The sequence below is a fragment of the Oryx dammah genome, unplaced genomic scaffold, assembly GCF_014754425.2.
Source record: "Oryx dammah isolate SB20612 unplaced genomic scaffold, SCBI_Odam_1.1 HiC_scaffold_11050, whole genome shotgun sequence".
NCBI classification, from domain to species: domain Eukaryota; kingdom Metazoa; phylum Chordata; class Mammalia; order Artiodactyla; family Bovidae; genus Oryx; species Oryx dammah.
In genome coordinates this window covers 10,796,770-10,818,521 of record NW_024080444.1, presented here as the reverse complement: position 1 = coordinate 10,818,521, position 21,752 = coordinate 10,796,770, and the positions used below count along the sequence as shown (strand labels likewise).

General features: G+C 35.8%; 1 protein-coding gene across 2 annotated transcripts in view; it reads right to left on the bottom strand.

Moving 5' to 3' along the window:
• The window catches only part of LOC120860216 (uncharacterized protein KIAA2026-like), a 103,643-nt gene that overhangs the window by 64,282 nt on the left and 17,609 nt on the right, over positions 1-21,752 (bottom strand). For both annotated transcript variants that reach the window (XM_040235999.1, XM_040236000.1), the window contains exon 2: positions 6,353-6,553. In XM_040235999.1, the coding sequence (XP_040091933.1) occupies positions 6,353-6,553 (201 nt within the window). The remainder of the gene's footprint in view (positions 1-6,352; positions 6,554-21,752) is intronic.

The following is a 21,752-nucleotide window of genomic DNA, read 5'->3' as shown; positions in this document are numbered from 1 at the left end:
TTGTGTGACCTCACACAAAGTGTGAGGCTGCATCCACCTCCTGCACAGGCATATGTGACAAACCTGAAGCCTCTGCAGTGCTTGGTGTTTGGATCCCTCATTACCACACAGTCTGTGAGCGTTTTCCATTGCTCAAAATGGCTTCTCAGACTCTCATTGGTTGTTTCAAAGCTCAGTCCTCCGATGAAGAGCTGCCACAGCTGTTTGGGCTCTTTGGGAGACTCTGACTTAGACATGACAGCAGTGGAGTGGGGAGACTTCTATGATGCTTATTGACAGCATCCATGGGCAGAAAGGAGTAACCTAATGAATGTATCTCAGCTTCATGTCTTAATGTTCAGCTATATTCCAACTTCTTTGGAAATAAACCCTCTTTGAATTTTCCCATTTGAATGTGCCACCTATTTCCTGACAGATGAGATACACTGATAACGTCACTGATAGATATTACATCCAGAGAATATATTAAGTATGCAATTAGGCTTCAAATTTAGAGAAGTCTGGGCAAGAGACATCTATCCATAAGTCTTCTATATACAGGTGGTATGAGAATGAATGAAATCACTTATGAAGAAAGTATGAGAAAGGAGAGAATCTTAGATTAAAAACTAGAGCTGTGGCAACAGTTGGGCAGTTAAGAACCAGAAAGAACTAAAATATTGAACAATGATGGCACGTAAGACTGAGGGGGAGTATCTAGAGTTAAAAAGTTTAAATATTCATGTGTTCTTGGGAAGGAAAATAGGTACATTAAATTTACTCTTTAAATATATATAATAAGACACTTTATTGTCATAATTAACTGCTTTATACAAAACTAGTATGATGGTAACTACTTTATCAATATAACTTCCTTACAACAACTTTAAGAACATATTAGTGTAGTTATTAGCGTAGCAACACTCTTTAAAGCACTAAAGAACTTCCCATGACCATAAGATTAAAGGCAGAATGAATATAGAATTGAATGGAAAAGAATGAAGTACCTAGAAGGTGAAAGACCAAACGCATCATGCTCCCTGACTTCAAGCGATGTTACAAAGCTATAGTAATCAAGACAGTTGGTTACTGGCATAAAGACAGACTCACAGATCAATGGAAAAGAACAGACAGCCCAGAAATAAACCCATGTATATATATCAACTATTTTATGACAAAGGAGACAAGAATATACAGTGTGGAAATCACAATCCCTTCAATAAATGGTGTTGGGGAAACTGGACAGCTACATGTAAAAGCATGAAATTTGACCACTATATTACAACGTACACAAAAATGAACTCAAAAGGATTAAAGACTTGAATGTAAGATCTTATACTATAGAACTCCTGGAAGAAAAAGACAGTCAGTAAGCTCCTTGACATAGGTCTTGGTAAAGATTTTTGGATCTGACAACAAAAGCAAAAGCAAGAAAAGAAAAAAATAACTAAGTGTGACTACATCATACTAAAAAGCTCTCTACAGCAAAGGAAGTCATCAACAAAATGAAAAGGCAAGCTATTAATGGGAGAAAATATCTGCAAATCATGTATCTGGTAAGAGGCTAAAATCAAAAATATATTTAAAATTTTATACAATCCAATAGTAGAAAACAATTTGATTAAAAAATGGACAGATCTGAATGTACATTTTTCCAAAGACACAGAGGGTCTACAGGTACATGAGAAAATGCTCAACATCACTAATTATCAGGGAAATGCAAATGAAAACCACAATGAGATATCACCTCATACCTGTCAGAATGACCATTATCGAAAACACAAAAAAAATAACAAATCATTGGTTAGGATGTGGATACAAGGGAACCTTTGAGCACTGTTGATGGTAATATAAACTGGTGCAACCACTATGAAAAACAGTATGGAAGTTCCCCCAAAAATTAAAAATAAAACTACAATATAATCCAGCAATTCCACCTCTGAGGATTTATCTGAAGAAAATGAAAACACTAACTTGAAAGTATGTATCCCCATATTTACTGCAGTATTATACACAACAGCCAAGATATAAAAACAACCTAAGTATCCATCAATGGGTGAATGGATAAAGAATTTGTGGTATTCATACACGATAGAGTACTATATAGCTACAAAACAGAAGGAAATATTGCCACTTCTGACAGCATGGATGGATTCTGAGGACATTATGCTAAGTGAAAAAAAAAGTCAGACAGTGAATGATAAAACTGTATGGTCTCTCTTGTATGTAGAGTCTAAAAAAAAAAAAAAAAAAAGAGAGAGAGAGAGAGAGAACAGATTGGTGGTTGCCAGAGGAGAAAGGGGAGAGTTGGGAAAATAGGTTGAGTGAGTCAAAATATAAAGAAGAAAAATAAAATTAAAAACAAAGTAGAATGGATACACACCCACAGATCTATTTATCCATATCCTCATTCTTAAATAAGACAAGTACATGAATTGTTTACTGTAGCATTCTATATAATGCAACTCTAGAACTAATCCAAAATGTGTATCTTATCAGGTAAACAGATAAACTGTAATACAGCCAAATAATGTAATATTATACACTAGCACTGGAAATAAAATACAATGAAATAATTCAACACAGCTAAATCTCAAGACACATGTTGACTGAAAACAGAAGACTGCCATTTATATAAAGGTTAAAGACATACAAAACAATGCTATATATTATCTATTAATATATACATAAAAAATGCCCAGAAATGACCTCCTTTTCCTGGTCATGATGCAGTAACTGAACCAATCTTACCCTCACTCTGTAAACAATTACAAATTGAGTAAGATGCATGAAACAAATGTTTTCAGACATTGAATATCAAACAGTACAAGACTGTGATTCCCCAAGAAATGAAATAAATGAGGTGATCCCTACAATTGACTGACCTCCTAACCAAAAGCAATTAATTTCCAGACCATGAGCAGAGACAGCAGAAACCCAAATGGTCCAATGGAGTTGAGCTGAGATGAAAATCAGCATTAGGGGAGTAAGGCACCTAGAAGTTGTGAGATAATTCTAAAAACAAGGAAGCTATGCAGAAAAGAGCTTCAGAAATCTATACAAGGGTACAAAGTAGGACAAGAATGACTAGAAAATTGTAAGATCAAGAAGTTCATAGACACAATAGGGAGACCAGAGGAAATGCGGAGTTCTCAGTCATCACTTGGGGGCATTTGGTGGAGACTCCAGAGAGGTTAGATCTTAGCATGTGCTTAGTCACTCAGTCGTGTCCAACTCTTTGCGACCCTATGGATTGTAGCCTGCCAGGCTCCTCTGTCCATAGGATTTTTCCAGAAATAATATTGGAATGGATTGCCATTTCCTCCTCCATGGGATCTTTCAGACCCAGGAACCAAACCTTTGTTTCCAGTGTCTCCTTAATAGAAGGATTCTTTACTGCTGACCCACCAGGAAAGCTCATTAGATCTTAGTAGCAGGGCTGAACTGGAATGAAGGTTATTCTAGACACATCCTGTAAGAGCTTAAAGTTGGAGTTGAAAGGATCATCAAACTGATCCACAAGGAAATTAACAGCCTGGAGTTGAAAGGATCATCAAACTGATCCACAAGGAACTTAACAGCCTGGAAGAACAAAGCTCAGTCCTCTTTTAAGAAGGTAAATACAAATCTAAATACTCAACAAGGTAACATTCACAACATACAATTTCTAATAAAAAATTACTGGACACGTCAAGAAGCAGAAAAATGTTACTTACAACAAGGAGAAAAACTGGTCAACTGGCTTAGCAAAGACTAAGATGATGGAGCTAACAGAAAAGGACATTAAAAGGAACACAATAAGAAATGAAGATATTAAAAAAAACAAATGTAACTTCTGGAGCTGAAAAAATACAAACTCTGAAATAAAAAAGTTCCCTGGATTAGACACTACATTAAAAAAAGATCAGCAAAACTTCCATGCAATCTCAATCAAAATTCCCTCAGGTGTTTTTATTTTTGGTAGGATTTCCAGTATGATTCTAAAATTATACAGATATGCAAAGATCCCAGGGTAGCCTAAAAATTTTAAGGGGAAAAGAAACAAAACACAAAGTTGGAATATTCACACTACCAAATTTCAAAGCTTATTATAAAGCCATAGTCATTAAGTCAACATAACTTAAGGATGGACCTATAGATGGTAAAGAACAGAAAGTCCAGAAAAACTCACAAATATATGTTCAACTGATTTTTAGCAAAGATGCAAAAGTAACTTATGAATGCTGCTGCTGATTCTAAGTCGCTTCAGTCGTGTCGGACTCTGTGCGACCCCAGAGACCGAAGCCCACCAGGCTCCCCCGTCCCTGGGATTCTCCAAGCAAGAAGACTGGAGTGGGTTGCCATTTCCTTCTCCGATCATGAAAATGAAAAGTGAAAGTGAAGTCGCTCAGTTGTGTCCGACTCTTAGCGACCTCATAGACTGCAGCCTACCAGGCTCCTCCATCCATAGGATTTTCCAGGAAAGAGAACTGGAGTGGGTTGCCATTGCCTTCTCCAACTTATGAATAATAAATAACAAAACTTAAAACAAAACTATTAAAAAAAAAAAAACTGCTGAGTAGTGGGTACCAAGGCCTTTGATTTTATTCTTTGTTCCATGCTTAAAATATCCCTAGTTAAAAAAGAAAAGGTTAATGCTTTACCCAAAGAGCAAGCTTAATTCATATTAAATTATCGTAGTTACTAGACATTTAAAGGAGGGTTTTTCCCGTGTCTTAATTCACCCATATTTATTTGATGTTATGCACAGGACACACACACATACATATTTAAAACTGGAGAAAAGAAAAGGATTCTCATATTTCCAGATTCTTACTAGCCATTCCTACTTACTTGCTTAAATGTTTCCCTCATCACTTCAAACAACTTATTGAAGACTGTAGTTCACGGGATCTGTCTCCACACCATTGACTCAAGCTCTTTTATTTTCTTTGATGGTTCCATCATTTTTAGGTCATAGGGACAGCATACTTCTCAGGAGTACAAACTATAACCATAATGCTCTGGTTCAAATCTTAAATTTACCATTCAAAAACTGCCTGACTTTGGGAAAGTTACTCGTCTATCTGATTCAGGACAAATACTGAATACATATGAGGTACTTAGAGGTGCTGCTGCTGCTGCTAAGTCGCTTCAGTCTGAACCTGGCAAATAGCCCTGCACAGTAAACATTAACTATTCTTTTTTATTTTCTTCTTATTGCTACTATTACAATTATCTCCAGTCTCCTCTGTCTCTTCCTATGTTCCCCCTATACCAAGGAAGGTACTAAGTCCTACTGATTGTTTCCAGAACAATCTGACCTTCTTCCTATTTCTGGTCATCAGTAGTGGAGCACTAGACTCCTTACAGCCTTCTTCCTATAAGCCTTCCTTTTCTTCAATTTCTCTCTACACTAACCTACTGCATACTACTGTCAGATTAATCTTTAGCCCCTTCCATACAAACTCCTTTTCGATAGCAGGAGTAGTTTTATGAGGCTCTATACAAGGAAAAGAACTGGGTTTTGTTTAGTTTTTGTTTTTTTTTTTTGAGAACACTGTGGGTTCTCAACTACCAACTATTATTAAAAAGTATGGTAGTACTGAAAGCCTCAGGGTGAATTTTAATCCTACAAAGCAAGCTAATTTATTATTACAATATATTATAAATTGACTTTGACTAGCATTAGTAGTTCTCTATTATATCAGCAATTGCTAATATAGTTTGGGATAAGATTTAATATAAAAATTATCAGTCTTTTCTGAGTAATCACTTACCTCTCTGGGCCCTACTCTTGCTATTTAAAAAAACCTTACAGATAGGTCATCAATCTTTGTACTCCCTGACCCTAAAAGTTAATACTAATTGAGCACAACATTCTTTCCTGATGAGTCCAGAGTAAGCATACTTATTCAGGAAATTAATACCAGTGAAGGAACTGGCATAAGTGAACTTGTATGTCATTTTGAACTACATTATCTCCAGAGGTTCTCCTAATTTTAAATGTTAAAGGTCTGTGCTTCTATTCTAAAGTTCTACAAATCTATTCAAAATTTTTCTCATTTAAAATTTATAATTCGATTGAGACTACTTCCAGAAGTATAGAAAGCAACCTGAAATCTTTCATAAAAATTATTTTTGTATAGTTTTTAAATAATTTGGTTTAACATTTAAAACTGTACTTTGAAACAAATTCAAGTTTGATATTTCAGTATTAACTCATATTTAGGTGAGAATGCATTTTGGAAACACTACTAAAATGGGCCCAGAAATTTGATATGGGCACACAAAAGTTACACAGCTACTCTCTGAAATGTAGTTCTTAAAAATTTAAACAACATGAAACTTAACTGTTTTTTTGTGTTTTTTTTTTTTTTTTTTTAACATTTACCTTTTTTCTTCTTTTGCTCTCAGCTGTTCTTCCTGTCTCAAAACTTGAACCATTACAGATTCAAAAACTCCACTTGTCAAGCCTGCCAAACTTCGTGGTGTTGACCGACGCCTTGTTGAAGTACATGCAGTTCCCTTCTCATCCTCCAATCCATAATAGCCTCTAGATGTAACTGCTATCGTTGTCTTTTCTCTCAAGTGCCTTGGAGAAGAATAAGTCATTCACAGGTCAAATCTTCTGGGTAAGCAATAAACCCCCTCAACCAGCATCTTAAGAAGAATCCTTTTTGCTAACTACATAAAACTTAGTTAAACCGTGCTTAGCTATGTTTCAGATTTTTATCCTTGCTACATAATTTCTAATTTTCCTTACTCATGTCATAAAATCAGTCTAAGGGACAGTGTCTTCCCTACATTAAAAAATATAAAACTGAAGCACTAAATTAAGAATTAAAGATCTCTTTAATGAAAAAAATTTGTAAAATTAAATGTAGCAAATCTTTACATCTCTTTATAGATTTCATACTACTTATCATTGGTTTGGGAAAGTATATAATAATAATAAAACATTTTGGGAGAGAAAATTTATGATACATAAACATGTTGAAGTAATTATAAACAAATGAAGCAATATATAAATATTAAGTGGTAAGCATTATGATATATAATTGTAAATTTAGAAACTTTCTGACTAAACTATATAAAGAACTTAATCTAGAGTTCTTCAACATCACCATAAATATCTCCCTTACACTATATTTAGTAATACAATATTAACCTAACGCTTAAAGATAATGATGAAAATGTTTCTCAGCAGTTTGATTAATTACCCATAATTGAATAAAAACTATTTACACTAAAGAAACACTAAATTAATCTTATAAATTTTTAAGCCTAGACCAAAAACTGACTTCTGAATTTATGAGTTAATTGTGAAAAGCATTAGGGAAAATAACTGCTGTTGTATCTTTGCAAAACATGCCAGAGCCTCTGAAAGCTTTGTACAGGTTGTTTCTACAATGGTAAAATCAAACCAATCTTAAAAGCAAGCGTTCATTATGCTGGAAAGGAATGTACATCAATTAGAATAGAAGTCGACCCTGTAGCTATATTTCCCTACTGTCCTAAAGGCACAGCTTTCTTTAATACAAAATAAGCTAAAGGATCATCAAAACAAGATTTTATGGCATGAAATAAACTCCTGTACGTCTTGGACTGTATTTACAGTGGTTTATTACTCTAAGTTAGAATAACTTTATAACAGTCTTACTCTCAGGCCATCTAGGTCCCATGAATAGTATGACTGCAAGGGTCTACTGAACTGTGGCACTGTTACGTGTTTTGTTTCCTATGAGGAGGTAACATTTTAATTAATTCAGCTTTCAGCAGGGCATAAACTTTTAAACTGGTTTTTCAGTGTTGCTAAAGAACTTGAGCTAATCTATCCATACTATTTCAGGCTGTGATCTTTTAATCACAACAGCATACATCTGTATAATAGTTAACTGGGCTGGGAGTAAGGAATGTGGGCCCAAGGAAAATAAACTGGCAATAACAGATACTGAACGGGTATATCTGGGTTCATTTTAGTAGAGTGTTCACACTGGCAGACTGACTAGTTCTATAATTTTATTTATCTCCTTGTCAATACTAATGGAAAAGGACATTCATGGACAATATTACACTAAAAGATGAAGACATATCAGAAGTCACAGGGCATGGAGCATGGGGGAGAAGAAGAGTAAAGGGAAACATTAAGTCATATGCTTAAACTGTCATGTAAACAAGTCAGAAACTAAATTTTACCCTTTAACTTCAGTCATTTAAGTACAGAAGATGAAGTTTCAAACTACTTTTTTTAAACATTATTTTCTCAAAGAGAAATTAATATCCTTTATAATCAGAAATAAGAATTTATAAGCTTTGATATTTATCATTCATAATTCAAATACAAAGAAAACTGTTTGACTTGTATCAATACGTAAAGGTGTCTATCCAACGTGAGTGGGTATGTAAAACTGTCACAGCCTTTTCGGAACTCACTTTGGTAATAATCATTAAGATTTAATGTGCACATATCTTTTGACCAATCACGCTTCTAGGAATTTAGCCTACAGACATATATCCATGACTGTGAGCAACAATACACACACACAATATTGTTTGTTATTCAAAAGAACAACATGGAAACAAACTTCTTTCAGTAAGAGATCAAATAAAGTTACATACATCACACTGGAGAAGGAAATGGCAACCCACTCCAGTATTCTTGCTTGGAAAATTTCATGGACAGAGAAGCCTGGTAGACTATAGTCCATGGGGTCACAAAAAGTCGGACATGAGTGAGCACGCACATCACACCACAGAATATCATCTATTAAAAGCAACAGGTAAATCTGTATGTACTCACTATAAAAGATGTCCTTATTATATTGCTGAATGTAAAAAAGAAATTTCTGGACAAAACATATTTTTTTAACCCAAAGGAATTATATACAAGTATATGCATATATACACCAGGACTTCCCTGCTGGCTCAGGCGGTTAAGTGTCTGTCTACAATGTGGGAGACCTGGGTTCGATCCCTGGGTGGGGAAGATCCCCTGGAGAAGGAAATGGCAATCCACTCCAGTACTACTGCCTGGAAAATCCCATGGACAGAGGAGCCTGGTAGGCTACAGTCCATGGGGCTGCAAAGAGTCGGACACGACTGAGCCTTCTATGGTAGATATGCATAGGTAAACATACATATGGCATCCAGTAGTATGTAGTGTGTGTTTGTGTACATGTTCCAACTCTTACCTAGATTATTGCAGTCTCTTTGTGACAGTCCCCTGGCTTTTACTCAAACTTCTCTACAGTCTATCCTTTAGGCAACAAACCAAGTAATCCTTTTAAAAAGGTAATTAGATTAAGTCAATGCCCTGCTGTCTCCTCTAAAGCCTTCCGGTTATACTTAAAATACAACACTAAGTTTCGATGACCTACAAGAGCTAGTATGATATGCTTCTCATTTACCTCTGCAGACCCTATCTACTATGACTGTGCCTTTAGCTTTTTGTGTTCTGGTCACGAATGTCTCCTTATGATTCTCAGTCACACCAACATTCACTTTGCACTGGATCTCTCTCCTGTAAGGCACTTTCCCCCTAGATATTTGTATAGCTAGGCGTTATCACTTCATTCAAATCTCTATTAAAATGTCACCATATCTGAGAGGGCTTTCTTGACCACCACAACCAGCAACAGATTCCCTGTCATTCTCTATTCCCTTACTCCACTTTCTTTTTCTTCATGCTACTCATCATATACTACATGATATAATTATCTATTTACTTGGTAATTATTCATCTCCTTACCAGAATGAAAGCTCCAGAAGGATAAGGACTTTGTTTTGTTAATGGCCATTACCTTCAGAGCCTCAAATACTATATATACATGGCATTTGAAAGGATACAAGCCAAACTATATTTTATTTTAAATTTACACACATAAAGTTGAAAAATTCCAGTCATCTATTCTGTTGTTCACAGTAAAAGAATCTTTATCAAACATCTCTTACTAACTAGTAGTTTTCATTTTCATTCATCAGAGAATAAAGGGCAATATTATAAGATGAAAATAAGTCTCACTTCCAAATAAGAACTGTCAGATAATTAATCAACCTTCATGTTATTCAAAAAATAACTCCCCTTTTCTAAAATTGAAGCTTTTTCCTTCCTACTAGGAAAATTATTCTATGAAATCAGTCTGGTAGTAGTTTGAAAATAACAGATTGCTAACTGTAAGTAAAAGCTAAGCAACAATTATAGTTGATTCATTGACTTTTATAGTTATCCTTTTTTTCCCACTCACAAAGTATGAAAGGTCTTTTCTGTGGTGTTGATATATTCCAAATTTCAGAATTCAGAGGTGCAATTTTGTTTGAAATAACTAAAATATATATTAAGATGGAAATGAAATGACATTAAGTTTTATTTAATGTTAACATATGGACTAACACTGACCCTCTATTAAATACAGATATTTGGAAAGGTTTCCACTATTACATGACTTTATGTTACTAAAACAATGTAAAAGTGACACCTATAAAATTTTTTATCTGTATACTTAAAAGTTGGAAACAGAATCATCTAATCTGCTTAAAAATATTCTAAATGAAGAGTTTCAACCTCTTTTAAACTCATTTACTTAAAAAATTTTAAATGCAATACAGCCCTCAGGGTCCTGACAAGGAAGAGAGAATACTCAAAAGGAGGTGATGTTTAATGAAGAATTTATTTACAAATGTGCAACTAAGCTTCAGGGAAACTAGGAAGGGATGGAGAAGCACTCGTGGACCAGCCATAGAGCATTTTATCACTCTAGATTCAACATGGGAGGGGAGGAAGTAGTTACTGGAACCAAGAAGCTGCCATTGTAGGAGAGAGCTACACATGATGATGTACAGTTACTGACAACCTGCAACACAGCAAAAAAGCAGCTGTTAGATAAATATTTCTATCTCTCTGTCAGTGCCTCCAAATCACTGAATCCAATCAGAAGCCAGAGAACAAGGCAGACAAACTGAAGGAGTCCTTAGAGTCAGCCTCCCAGGACACACAGCATAGTGCAAAGGGTAGAGAATAGATCTGAAGGGGGCTAATGTATGCAGGTCAGGAAGCAACAGTTAGAACTGGATATGGAACAACAGACTGGTTCCAAATAGGAAAAGGAGTACGTCAAGGCTGTATATTGTCACTCTGCTTATTTAACTTATATGCAGAGTACATTATGAGAAACGCTGGGCTGGATGAAGCACAAGCTGGAATCAAGATTGCCAGGAGAAATATCAATAACCTCAGATATGCAGATGACACCACCCTTATGGCAGAAAGTGAAGAAGAACTAAAGAGCCACTTGATGAAAGTGAAAGAGGAGAGTGAAAAAGTTGGCTTAAAGCTCAACATTCAGAAAATTAAGATAATGACATCCGGTCCCATCACTTCATGAGAAATAGATGGGGAAACAGTGGAAACAGTGTCAGACTTTATTTTCTTGTGCTCCAAAATCACTGCAGATGGTGACTGCAGCCAGGAAATTAAAAGATGCTTACGCCTTGGAAGGAAAGTAAGCAGAGACATTACTTTGCCAACAAAGGTCTGTCTAGTCAAGGCTATGGTTTTTCCAGTAGTCATGTATGGATGTGAGAGTTGGACTGTGAAGAAGGCTGAGCACTGAAGAATTGATGCTTTTGAACCGTGGTGTTGGAGAAGACTCTTGAGAGTCCCTTGGACTGCAAGGAGATCCAACCAGTCCATCCTGAAGGAGATCAGTCCTGGGTGTTCATTGGTAGGACTGATGCTGAAGCTGAAACTCCAACACTTTGGCCACCTGATGCGAAGAGCTGACTCACTTGAAAAGACCCTGATGCTGGGAAAGATTGAGGGCAGGAGGAGAAGGGGACAACAGAGGATGAGATGGTTGGATGGCATCACCAACTCAGTGGACATGGGTTTGGGTAAACTCCGCGAGTTGGTGATGGACAGGGAAGCCTGGCGTGCTGCGGTTCATGTGGTCTCAAAGAGTCGGACACAACTGAGCGACTGAACTGAACTGAACTGAATGAAGACTATCCAGCACAACAGTTTAGTACTGGTTTTCAATAGCAACTGACTGATATTAGGGAAGGCAGAACTTTTTTTGGTGGATTTGAACAAAACCTTTTGCATGTCTGATAGATAAGAACCAATTATGCAGTTAGCCCAGCCTGTCATGCACTTTTTCCATCTGTATTTGTGTATCTTTATGAACTCTGAAATGAGCTTCCTTGATAGCTCAGTTGGTAAAGAATCTGCCTGAAATGTGGGAGACCCTGGTTTAATTCCTGGGTCTACAAGATCCCCTGGGGAGAAGGGACAGGCTACCCACTCCAAACTACAACAGTCTTTGAACCCCAACTTAAAACAAACCTTTCAAATAGCTCTAGAGTCAAGGATTAAAACAAGATTTTGAAAAACTAATGAAATATCAAAACATCCTACCCCAAATAACTTCATATTGGTATTTTTTTTTAAATAAAATATGCTTAATCTATTATTTCAATTATCTAGTTTAATGTGTTATATATAATGTTTTATAATATATACAACACAACTGTACAGAAGAATCCATATATAATTTATAAACAAATACGCATACAATTGGGGTACATATTGGAAACCTGGAAACTTTTTCTGCTTGAGGAGCCAGACCATAAAAATTTGGAGACCACTTCTCTCATTGCAGGTATATATCTGATACCCCAGTTTTCAGAACAAAGAAATCTTCATCCACACACACACACATTTATCACAGACTGTTAAATCTGTTTCCTAATTGATCTTCTTTACTTTCTATTCTCCCAATTGTTACTCTTATTCCCTGTGCATTTTTAACTCCTCTTTATCCAACCCTCCAGTTCCTTGAGTTCTTTATTTGTTCTTTTTACTCTAACATAGTTCAGCCTCATATAGATAACTAGTTGGGATCCACTGATCCATCATATATGACTAAACCTCTCTTTTTCATGTTTTTGTTTTGGCCGCACACTGCAGCATGCGAGATCGTAGCTCCCCAGTGACAGAACCCGTACCCCTTACAGTGGAAGTGCAGCGTCTTAACTACTGGATGGCCAAGAAGTCCCATGACTCACCTCTTCTTTTATCTCATCTCCCTTGACCAATATATCTTTCTATCTCAGGCACCCTATCTCTCTCTTGCGTCTCAGCTGAAAGGTCCTTCACTCCTATATCTTCACTACTAAGGACAGTAGGAAAAAAAAAAAAAAATCACCACTTTGTAGTCTACTGTCTAACTGTAACCTAAACTGGACTCACCTAAGATGACTGCTCTGAAGGAAGTCAACTCCCTCTTTGGTTCTCCGTAATAGCAACTTCAAATGTCACCATTATTCAAAAGCTTCACCTCACTATTCATTATCACATAGTAGCTGACTTTACTACTTATTTCAGAGAAAATGGTAGTTTTAAAGAAAGAGTTCCATTAACTTTGTTTCTCAAAAAATAAAATTATCTGAATCCAAACAAAAGTTATCTGAATTTTAAGTTGCAGTGAAAAAAGTGCTTACCAAAAACTAATCCAGGAGTAGGTTTTCAGAATTTATATTTCATTAATTATTTCCTGCATTTTCAGCCTGTCCCTACTAGTTGCCTTTAGCATATAAACATGTCCAAGTTTTTATTAAATACAAACCATTTCCCCTCAAGAAATACCACATCTAAACTCTTGGTCCATTTCACTTTTCACACTTCAAACTATCATTTGCCTATACCTACTCCACTGAAATTCCTCTTCCCAAATGACCTCCTACTTACGTAATTCAAATGATAATTTTTCATTTCTTATTCACTCAACTTCTCTATACCATCCAATTACTCTGTCAAGACTTTAACATGGACTTTGCAGAAAGAATAGTTTTAGATAAATAGGCAAAAGTGGAGTAGCAATACAAATTAACAAGAAAAATATTCATTCATAGTATTCAAATTCATTCATTCAAAATATTTACTGAGCAACAGAGATTCCTCAAGGACATGCTGACAGTTTGCATATAATCAGGCTGAAACAATGGTGACACCACTGGAAAAAAAAAAGTGAGAGTTGAAAAGAAAAACAGGAAATCTGGGAAGACCTGGGTTAAAAACACATTTAGTTTTTAACATTGTCACATAACAGTTACACAACCAGCTGTGAAAGTTCTATAGACAGAAATAGGAAACTAAAACAAACGGAAAGGCTGAAGATACAGATGTGGAAGTCTTAGCAATAAAGTCATAAAAAACAATCTCTCCACAGAGGAACAAATATAGGGAAACATGATCTAGAAGCATAACATTAGGGATCATCCATAATTATAAAGAAAAACACAGCAAAAGAACAGGAAGATTCAAAAGATAAGTTATTCTTAAGACAAGAAATAGCACAATAACCAACAAAGAGAAAAGTTTTAATATCAAGTGATCTAAACTACTTAATCCTCCAGGTAGATGGAGAAAGTACTAAGTAAAAGTCAGGGATTAAACAAGAAGACATTCATTAGTAAAATTCAAGAGGGCAACTTCATAAGGGAATAATTAGAAATAACTTTGTAAGTTAAAAAATATCTCAGAATTTTTGCTCATACCTGAAGTGGACATCAAAAAAAATTGACGATAACACCCCTCCCCCAAAGAAGCATCAAAGACCACCACTGAAAACCAATCATTTCGCTTAGAATAAATTTCCGTTTCTTGATTTTGCCTTTCTAATTTAAGGAAGGCACAAAGGTAAATGTCAAGTTTTTATTTACATAGGAAGGATGCTGAGAAGTGCCTTACCAACCTTGATAGCTCTGATATGCATTTTCCATAAGTTAGGACTGCCCTGTTGAACATTTTACTAACTTTACAGCTATTCCTTATCACACAGAAGCAATCAAGAGTTCTCAGCACAGAGGGCTGAGAACAGAGGACTCCCTAGGTCACTATCTTTCAAAGACTGGTTACGTTCATTTTCCCTAGAAAACACTAAATCTGTGACAAGTCTGCAAAGCGGGCAGACAGATACTTTGACTTCCTTTTCTTGGCTAACTCCTCTAAATATCTGCCAAGTATTGATGAGGATTTAAAGTGGGATACTGTAAATTCAGAATACTTTCAGATGTGACAAAGACACAAAGAAGAAAGCTGGGAAAGCTAGGGTGAGTCTTGCCTCTACCCACCTGAAATAACAGATCATAAAAAAGAGATGTAGGGACCTGACAAGAGCTGAAGACTTAAATGAAATTAGGAAGATGTAGAAAGTGGATATCATGGTGTTTATAGAAAATAAGTAATGCTACCAACTTCTCTATTGTTCATTTCAAGAATCGGAAAATGTCATTCTTACTCCCCACAAACTAGTAATTCCTATTGTTCACTCATATACTTTTAATTCAAAAAGGGCATTTTATTTCCCCTCCTTTATGGAGATATAACTGACATAAACCACTGTGTAAGTTTAAGGTGTATGATATGTTGATTTGATACACACACATTTTGCAAAATGATTACCAGAGGGTTAGCTAACACCTCCACCAGGTCACGTAACTAAAAAGAAGTATTTAAATTTTTCATTTCTGAATATTATTTTTCTTCTGATTTAAAAAATCTTCAGTTGTTTTACCCTGCCCTCTGGGTTTTGCAAGGTTTAGCGTGTGTTACAGGACTCTATCTGGCTGTATTGTCTCTCATTTATTCCATAAATATTTATTGAGCACTACTGGGTCCCAGGCTCTGCTTTGGGAGCTGGGGATTCAGAAGACAATGGTCTTTGTCTTCCAGGTACTTCACTGCTCTCTTGCATTTTTCCATTCAGATATGCTGCTTGGTACTGCACCTCTGCACCAGTTTCTCTGTTCTTTTTTCCCCCTCACCATCTGGTAACCTTGTTTCTTCAAAACCTGAGCCAAATCTCTCCCTCCTTGGAGACTTCTCTATCTTTGATAATAATCATTCAACTCCATCTCACTGTGGTTCTGGTCTTTTTCACTGATGGCTATTCTGCAAATAGTTATGATTTTGGTGTGCTTGTGAAATGAGGTGAGCTTTGGGTCTTTCTACTCTGTCATCTTAGCTAATCTCTCCATCTCTCACTTATTTCTTCTGCCAACTGACCAAAAAATGAGTGGTTCAAATGTTGATTCCACAATACTATAAAGAAATATAAAAAGTAGCTTATGTAAAAATAAGAACATAAAAATTTCATTTATGGAAAACTAAGAAAAAATCATTTGACAGAGAACTCATCTGATTAGATATTAAAATGGATTTTAAAAGTCACAGTAATAAAGAATTTTAATGCCAGAAGATGAAGAGTTAAAACATACCGACAGTATAGTGAAAAGAGTTCAAAAGTAGATCCAAATATTTAAATATATTAATATTACAAAATGGTATATCAAAGCAATGGAAAAAAATAATGCTGTGACAAATAGCTGGATGTGAGATAAAAAATAAAGCTCAACTTCAACCTCAATGCTTGATCAGACTCATTTATTTCTTTTTTCAATACTAAGTTCTCACAGATACTGAGTTAGGTGCTGGCATCAACACTTACAGGCAAAATTCCTCCTTGCTGAGCTTACAAGCTAGTAAGAAGATACACAAAAAGTGAGTAAACAAATACATACACATAAGTCCTAACTATAAGATACTGTAAGTTCTGTGAAAGACAGTCAAGAATGATTTCTCCAAGGAAATGACAGGAGTCGCCAGCCACGATGAAAACAAGCAAACAAAAAAAGCAAACCAAAAAACTGAAGAAAACTTTGGGGATAAGAGTGTTCTAGGTAAAAGAAAGAGCAAATTTTATAAAGATGAGGTGAGGTGAGAAATGGCTTGGCAGGTATATAAAGAACAGTAAGCCAAACTCCTCACTATAGCCTCAGTGCCAATGAAGTGCCTGATGCAAGGTACTGACTTCTCAATGCACATTTTTTTTTTTTTTTTGAAGTCTACCCTGGCTGCTGAGTAGAAAATGGACTCTAAGAGAAAAAAGCAGAAGCAGGAAAAACAAATCAGCAAACTACAGCAGTATTCCAGTCAAGAAATAATAGTTTGTACTTAAGGGGAGACAGTGAAGAGAAATGGGCAAGATTTAAAATATACCTCAGAGGAAGAAAACTCAGAAATTGTTGATATACTTAAAATGAGAAATAAGTAAAAAGGAAAAATCAATGAAAAGAGCTCGTTTTTTGGTCAGAGCAACTTCACAGACAGACAGTGGAATCATTTGCTCAGAAGGCAAGAATAGGCAGAATAGGCTTAGAAAAGAAAAAACAAACCCAAAGGTAAGTGTTTTTTTTAAATTTCAATACTTTATTTATTTGGCTGTGCCCTGTCTCAGTTGTGGCACTCAGGATCTTTGATCTTCACTATGGCATTCAGGATCCTTTTTACTTTCTGCATGCAAGATCTAGTTCCCTGACCAGGGATTGAACCCAGACCCCCTGTACTGGGAGCACAGATTCTTAGCTACTGGATCACCAGAGAAGTTCCTGAAGTTCAATTTTGAACATGCTAAAATTTGGAATAGCTAACTTTTGTTCAACATAGTATTGGAAATCTTTAACACAGCAACCAGAAAATGAAAAGAAATCAAAATTGGAAAGGAAGAAGTAAAACTGTCACTGTTGGCATATGACATGATACTACACATTTAAAATTGTAAAGACACCACCAAAAAAACTACTAAAGCTTATCAATGAATTCAGTAAAGCTACAGAATACAAAATTAATATATAGTAAGCTGTTGAGTTTCCATACACGGACAATTAAGTATCAGAAAGAGAAATTAAAAAAAAAATCCCATTTACCATCAAAGCAAAAAGAATAAAATATCTAGGAATAAATCTAAGGAAATAAAAGATCTGTACTTGGTACAGTGTACATTATAAGACTAATGAAAGAAACTAAAAATGATAAACAGATGGAAAGATACTCCATGTTCAGTGAATGGAAGAATTAATATTGTTAAAATAACTATTCTACCCAAGAAAACCTACAGAGTCAATGCAATCCCTATCAAAATACCAATAGTATTTTTCACAGAACCAGAATAAAGAATTTGAAAACGTGTATGGAATCACAAAAGACACTGAAGAGACAAAGCAAGCTTGAGAAAAGAAGACAGATGGAGGTATCAGGTTTCCTGACTTTACTACAAAGCTACGATGATGAAAACAGTACAATACTAGTACAAAAGCAGACACACAGACCAATGCAATAGAATTGAACACCACTCCCGCCATGGTTAATTAATCTGTTACAAAGGAGGCAAGAATATGCAATGGAGAAAAGGAGTCTCTTCAACAAATGGAGTAAAATAATGAAATTAGATTATTTTCTTATATACAAAAGTAAACTCAAAATGGACTAAAAAACTAAACGTAAGATGGAAAACCATAAAACTACCAGAAGAAAACATAAGAAGAGCACTCTCTGACATAATTCATAGTAATGTTTTTTAAATATTTCCTTTCCTATAGCAGTAGTTCCTTTTCTAAAGCAAAGGAAACAAAAGCAAAAATTTAAAAGCGACGTCTTACTAAACCGAAAGCTTTTGTACAACAAAGAAAACCGCCAATAAAGTGAAAAGACAACCTACACTGGGAAAAAATATTTGCAAACAATGCGAATAACAAGAGATTAAGATTACTCTCCAAAATATACAAACAGCTCATACAGCTCAGTATCAAAATACCAATACTAATTTAAAAATGGGTGGAAGCCCTGATAAGACATTTTTCCAAATAACACATACAGATGACCAACAGGTACATGAAAAGATGTTCAACATTGCTAATCATCAGAGAAATGGAAATCAAAATCAAATGAAATATCATCTTATATCTGTCAGAATGGCTATTATCAATAAGACCATAAATAACAAATACTGGCAAGGATACTGAGAAAAGGGAACCCTTACTACTGTTGGTGGGAATGTCAAATGGCACAAGTACGGAGACTCCCCAAAAGACTAAAAATAGAACAACCATATGATCCAGCAATTCCACTCCTGGGTATATATTCAAAGAAAACGAAAACACTAATTTAAAAAGATACATGCATCCCAACATTCATAGTAGCATTACTTACAATTGCCAAAATATGACAGCAACCTAAGAGAACATCAACAGATGAGTGGATTAAAAAAGATGTGGTTTGTGTGTATGTGTATAAAATATACATAACAGAATACTACTGAGCCATAAAAAAGAATAAATTCTACCATTTGCAACAACACAGATGGACCTGAAGGGTATTATGCTTCGTGAAATAAGTCACACAGAAAGACAAATACTGTATGATATCACTTACATGTGGAATCTAAAAAATAAATGAAGAAAACAAACAAAAGCAGACACATAGATATGGAAAACAAACTAATATTTACCAGTGGAGACAGGGAAGTAGGGAGAGGCAATCATAGGGGTAGGGGATTAAATAGATGCCAACTACTAGGCATAAAATAAATAAGCTGCAAGGATATATTATACAACATAGGAAATATAGCTTATATTTTATAATAGCTTTAAATGGAGTATACTGTATAAAAATTTTCAATCAGTATGTTGTACACCTGAAACTAATTGGAAATCAAGTTATACCTCAATAAGAAAAAAATGGTAAAACTTCACACAAACAGAAAAAAAAAAAACCCCCGAAACATCCAAATGAATACAAGAAACTAGTTACAGTATTAACCTATTTTAGTAGGGGACCAGGCAAATGAAGAAAAGATATTTTTACTGTAATACTTCTACCATTTAATTTTTTGCCACCAAGATGTATATATTATTTTTTAAATTAATAAACTACTGAAAAAACAAACACCACTGAATTGTTAAGCAAAGTCAGTGTACATCAGTTACACTATTTCCTTTAGATTATCACAATAGTTACACTTTATATGCATAGGTTTTAATAATTTATACTGCAAACACATATTGTTGACCTCACCACCACAAGTATCTACATGCTCCCTCCACCCTGAAATCTGTAATGATCCTATTCTCTCCAGTTTCTCTTTCAGGCAGAAAGGCTTTTCTCTCAATCTCTACAGCTCTAGATCATAAGCAGCAAGCACTGTGATTAAGCACCTGGGCTCTGGAGCTAAACAGATTCAAATCCAGGTTCTGCCATTAATTAGCTTGGGTAAACTAATTTTCCTGTGTCTCATTTCTTCATTTGTAAAATACGTTATGTAAATCATTAATTACTTCAAGAGTTGTGGGGATTAATAATTTAATATAGATAAAGTCTTTCAAACAGAGTGGCATTACTGGCATAATGCAGCCAAGGCAGGTTGCTGCTACTCCTTGTTGTAAACTGGCAAATTAATCACACGTATTGTTTAAAAGTATAGCTATACAGTAATGAAAACATTAGGAACTAACTTGTGTGACTGGAAACATTTAAAAATAGTTTTAATGTATATTCTTATTATTTCACAAATTCATCATGCCATCATTGATGGCTTCAACTTATTTCTTAATAAGTTATGCTAATTTTTAGTGAAAAGCAGTTTGCATTTTTTTGTTGGCAAGCAAACAAAGCACACGGAGAAGGCGATGGCACCCCACTCCAGTACTCTTGCCTGGAAAATCCCATGGATGGAGGAGCCTAGTGGACTGCAGTCCATGGGGTAGCCAAGAGTAGGACACGACTGAGTGACTTCACTTTCACTTTTCACTTTCATGCATTGGAGAAGGAAATGGCAACCCACTCCAGTGTTCTTGCCTGGAGAATCCCAGGGACGGGGGAGCCTGGTGGGCTGCCGTCTATGGGGTCGCACAGAGTCGGACACGACTGAAGCAACTTAGCGGCAGCAGCAAACAAAGCACAAGATGGCTAATCCACATGATGAAAAAATGACCTTAGAAGAAAAAACTAGAGTCAAACAAAACAAAACCATCGCTAAAGGAAAAGGCCCTACTGTTGCTATCCTATAATCTGACATGCAACAATATAAACACATAACAATCAAACAACAAGTAAAATCAAATCTAGTTAAGTGATAAGCAGAATATATGGCAAAATACATAAACTACATATGGTAAATTAAAATTCTGTACTGAACTTTTTGTGTGTGAGTAAATGATACATATATAGATGAGATAAAGAAGACTAACAAGTGATATCTGATGGGATAGGTGATTTTGTATTTTTATTTTTTTTAACAATTTTCCATGTGTTTCCAGTCTTCTTCTATAATCAGCATATAGAAAGAATGGATAAATGTTAACTATTCGTAAAAAAGGATTTACATGCTAATTCGGTGGTGGTCTGCTGCAGAGCTGGAGGCACTGAGTGTAGCAGTGGGTGCATGGGACCTTTTGAAGGAGGTCACCATTATCTTCATTACCTTCACCATAGTCCGAAGTAAAGTGAAGTTGCTCAGTCAAGTCCAACTCTTTGCGACCCCATGGACTATAGCCCACCAGGCTTCTCCATCCATGGAATTTTCCACCCAAGAGTACTGGAATGGGTTGCCATTTCCTTCTCCAGAGGATCTTCCTGACCCAGGTATCAAACCCGGGTCTCCTGCAATGCAGGCAGATGCTTTACCTTCTGAGCCACTTTGGAAGGGGCTGAGCCACCAGAGAAGCCCCCACCATAGTTTAGCCCCAGGTAAATAACAGGGAACACAGCCCCACCCATCCACAGAAAATTGAATTAAAGATTTACTGAGCCTGGCCCCGCCCATCAGAACAAGACCAGTTTCCCCCTCAGTCAGTCCTCCCATCAGGAAGCTTCCATAACCTCTTATCCTTCTTCATCAGAGGGCAGGCAGACTGAAAAACCACAATCACAGAAAACTAACCAATCTGATCACATGGAC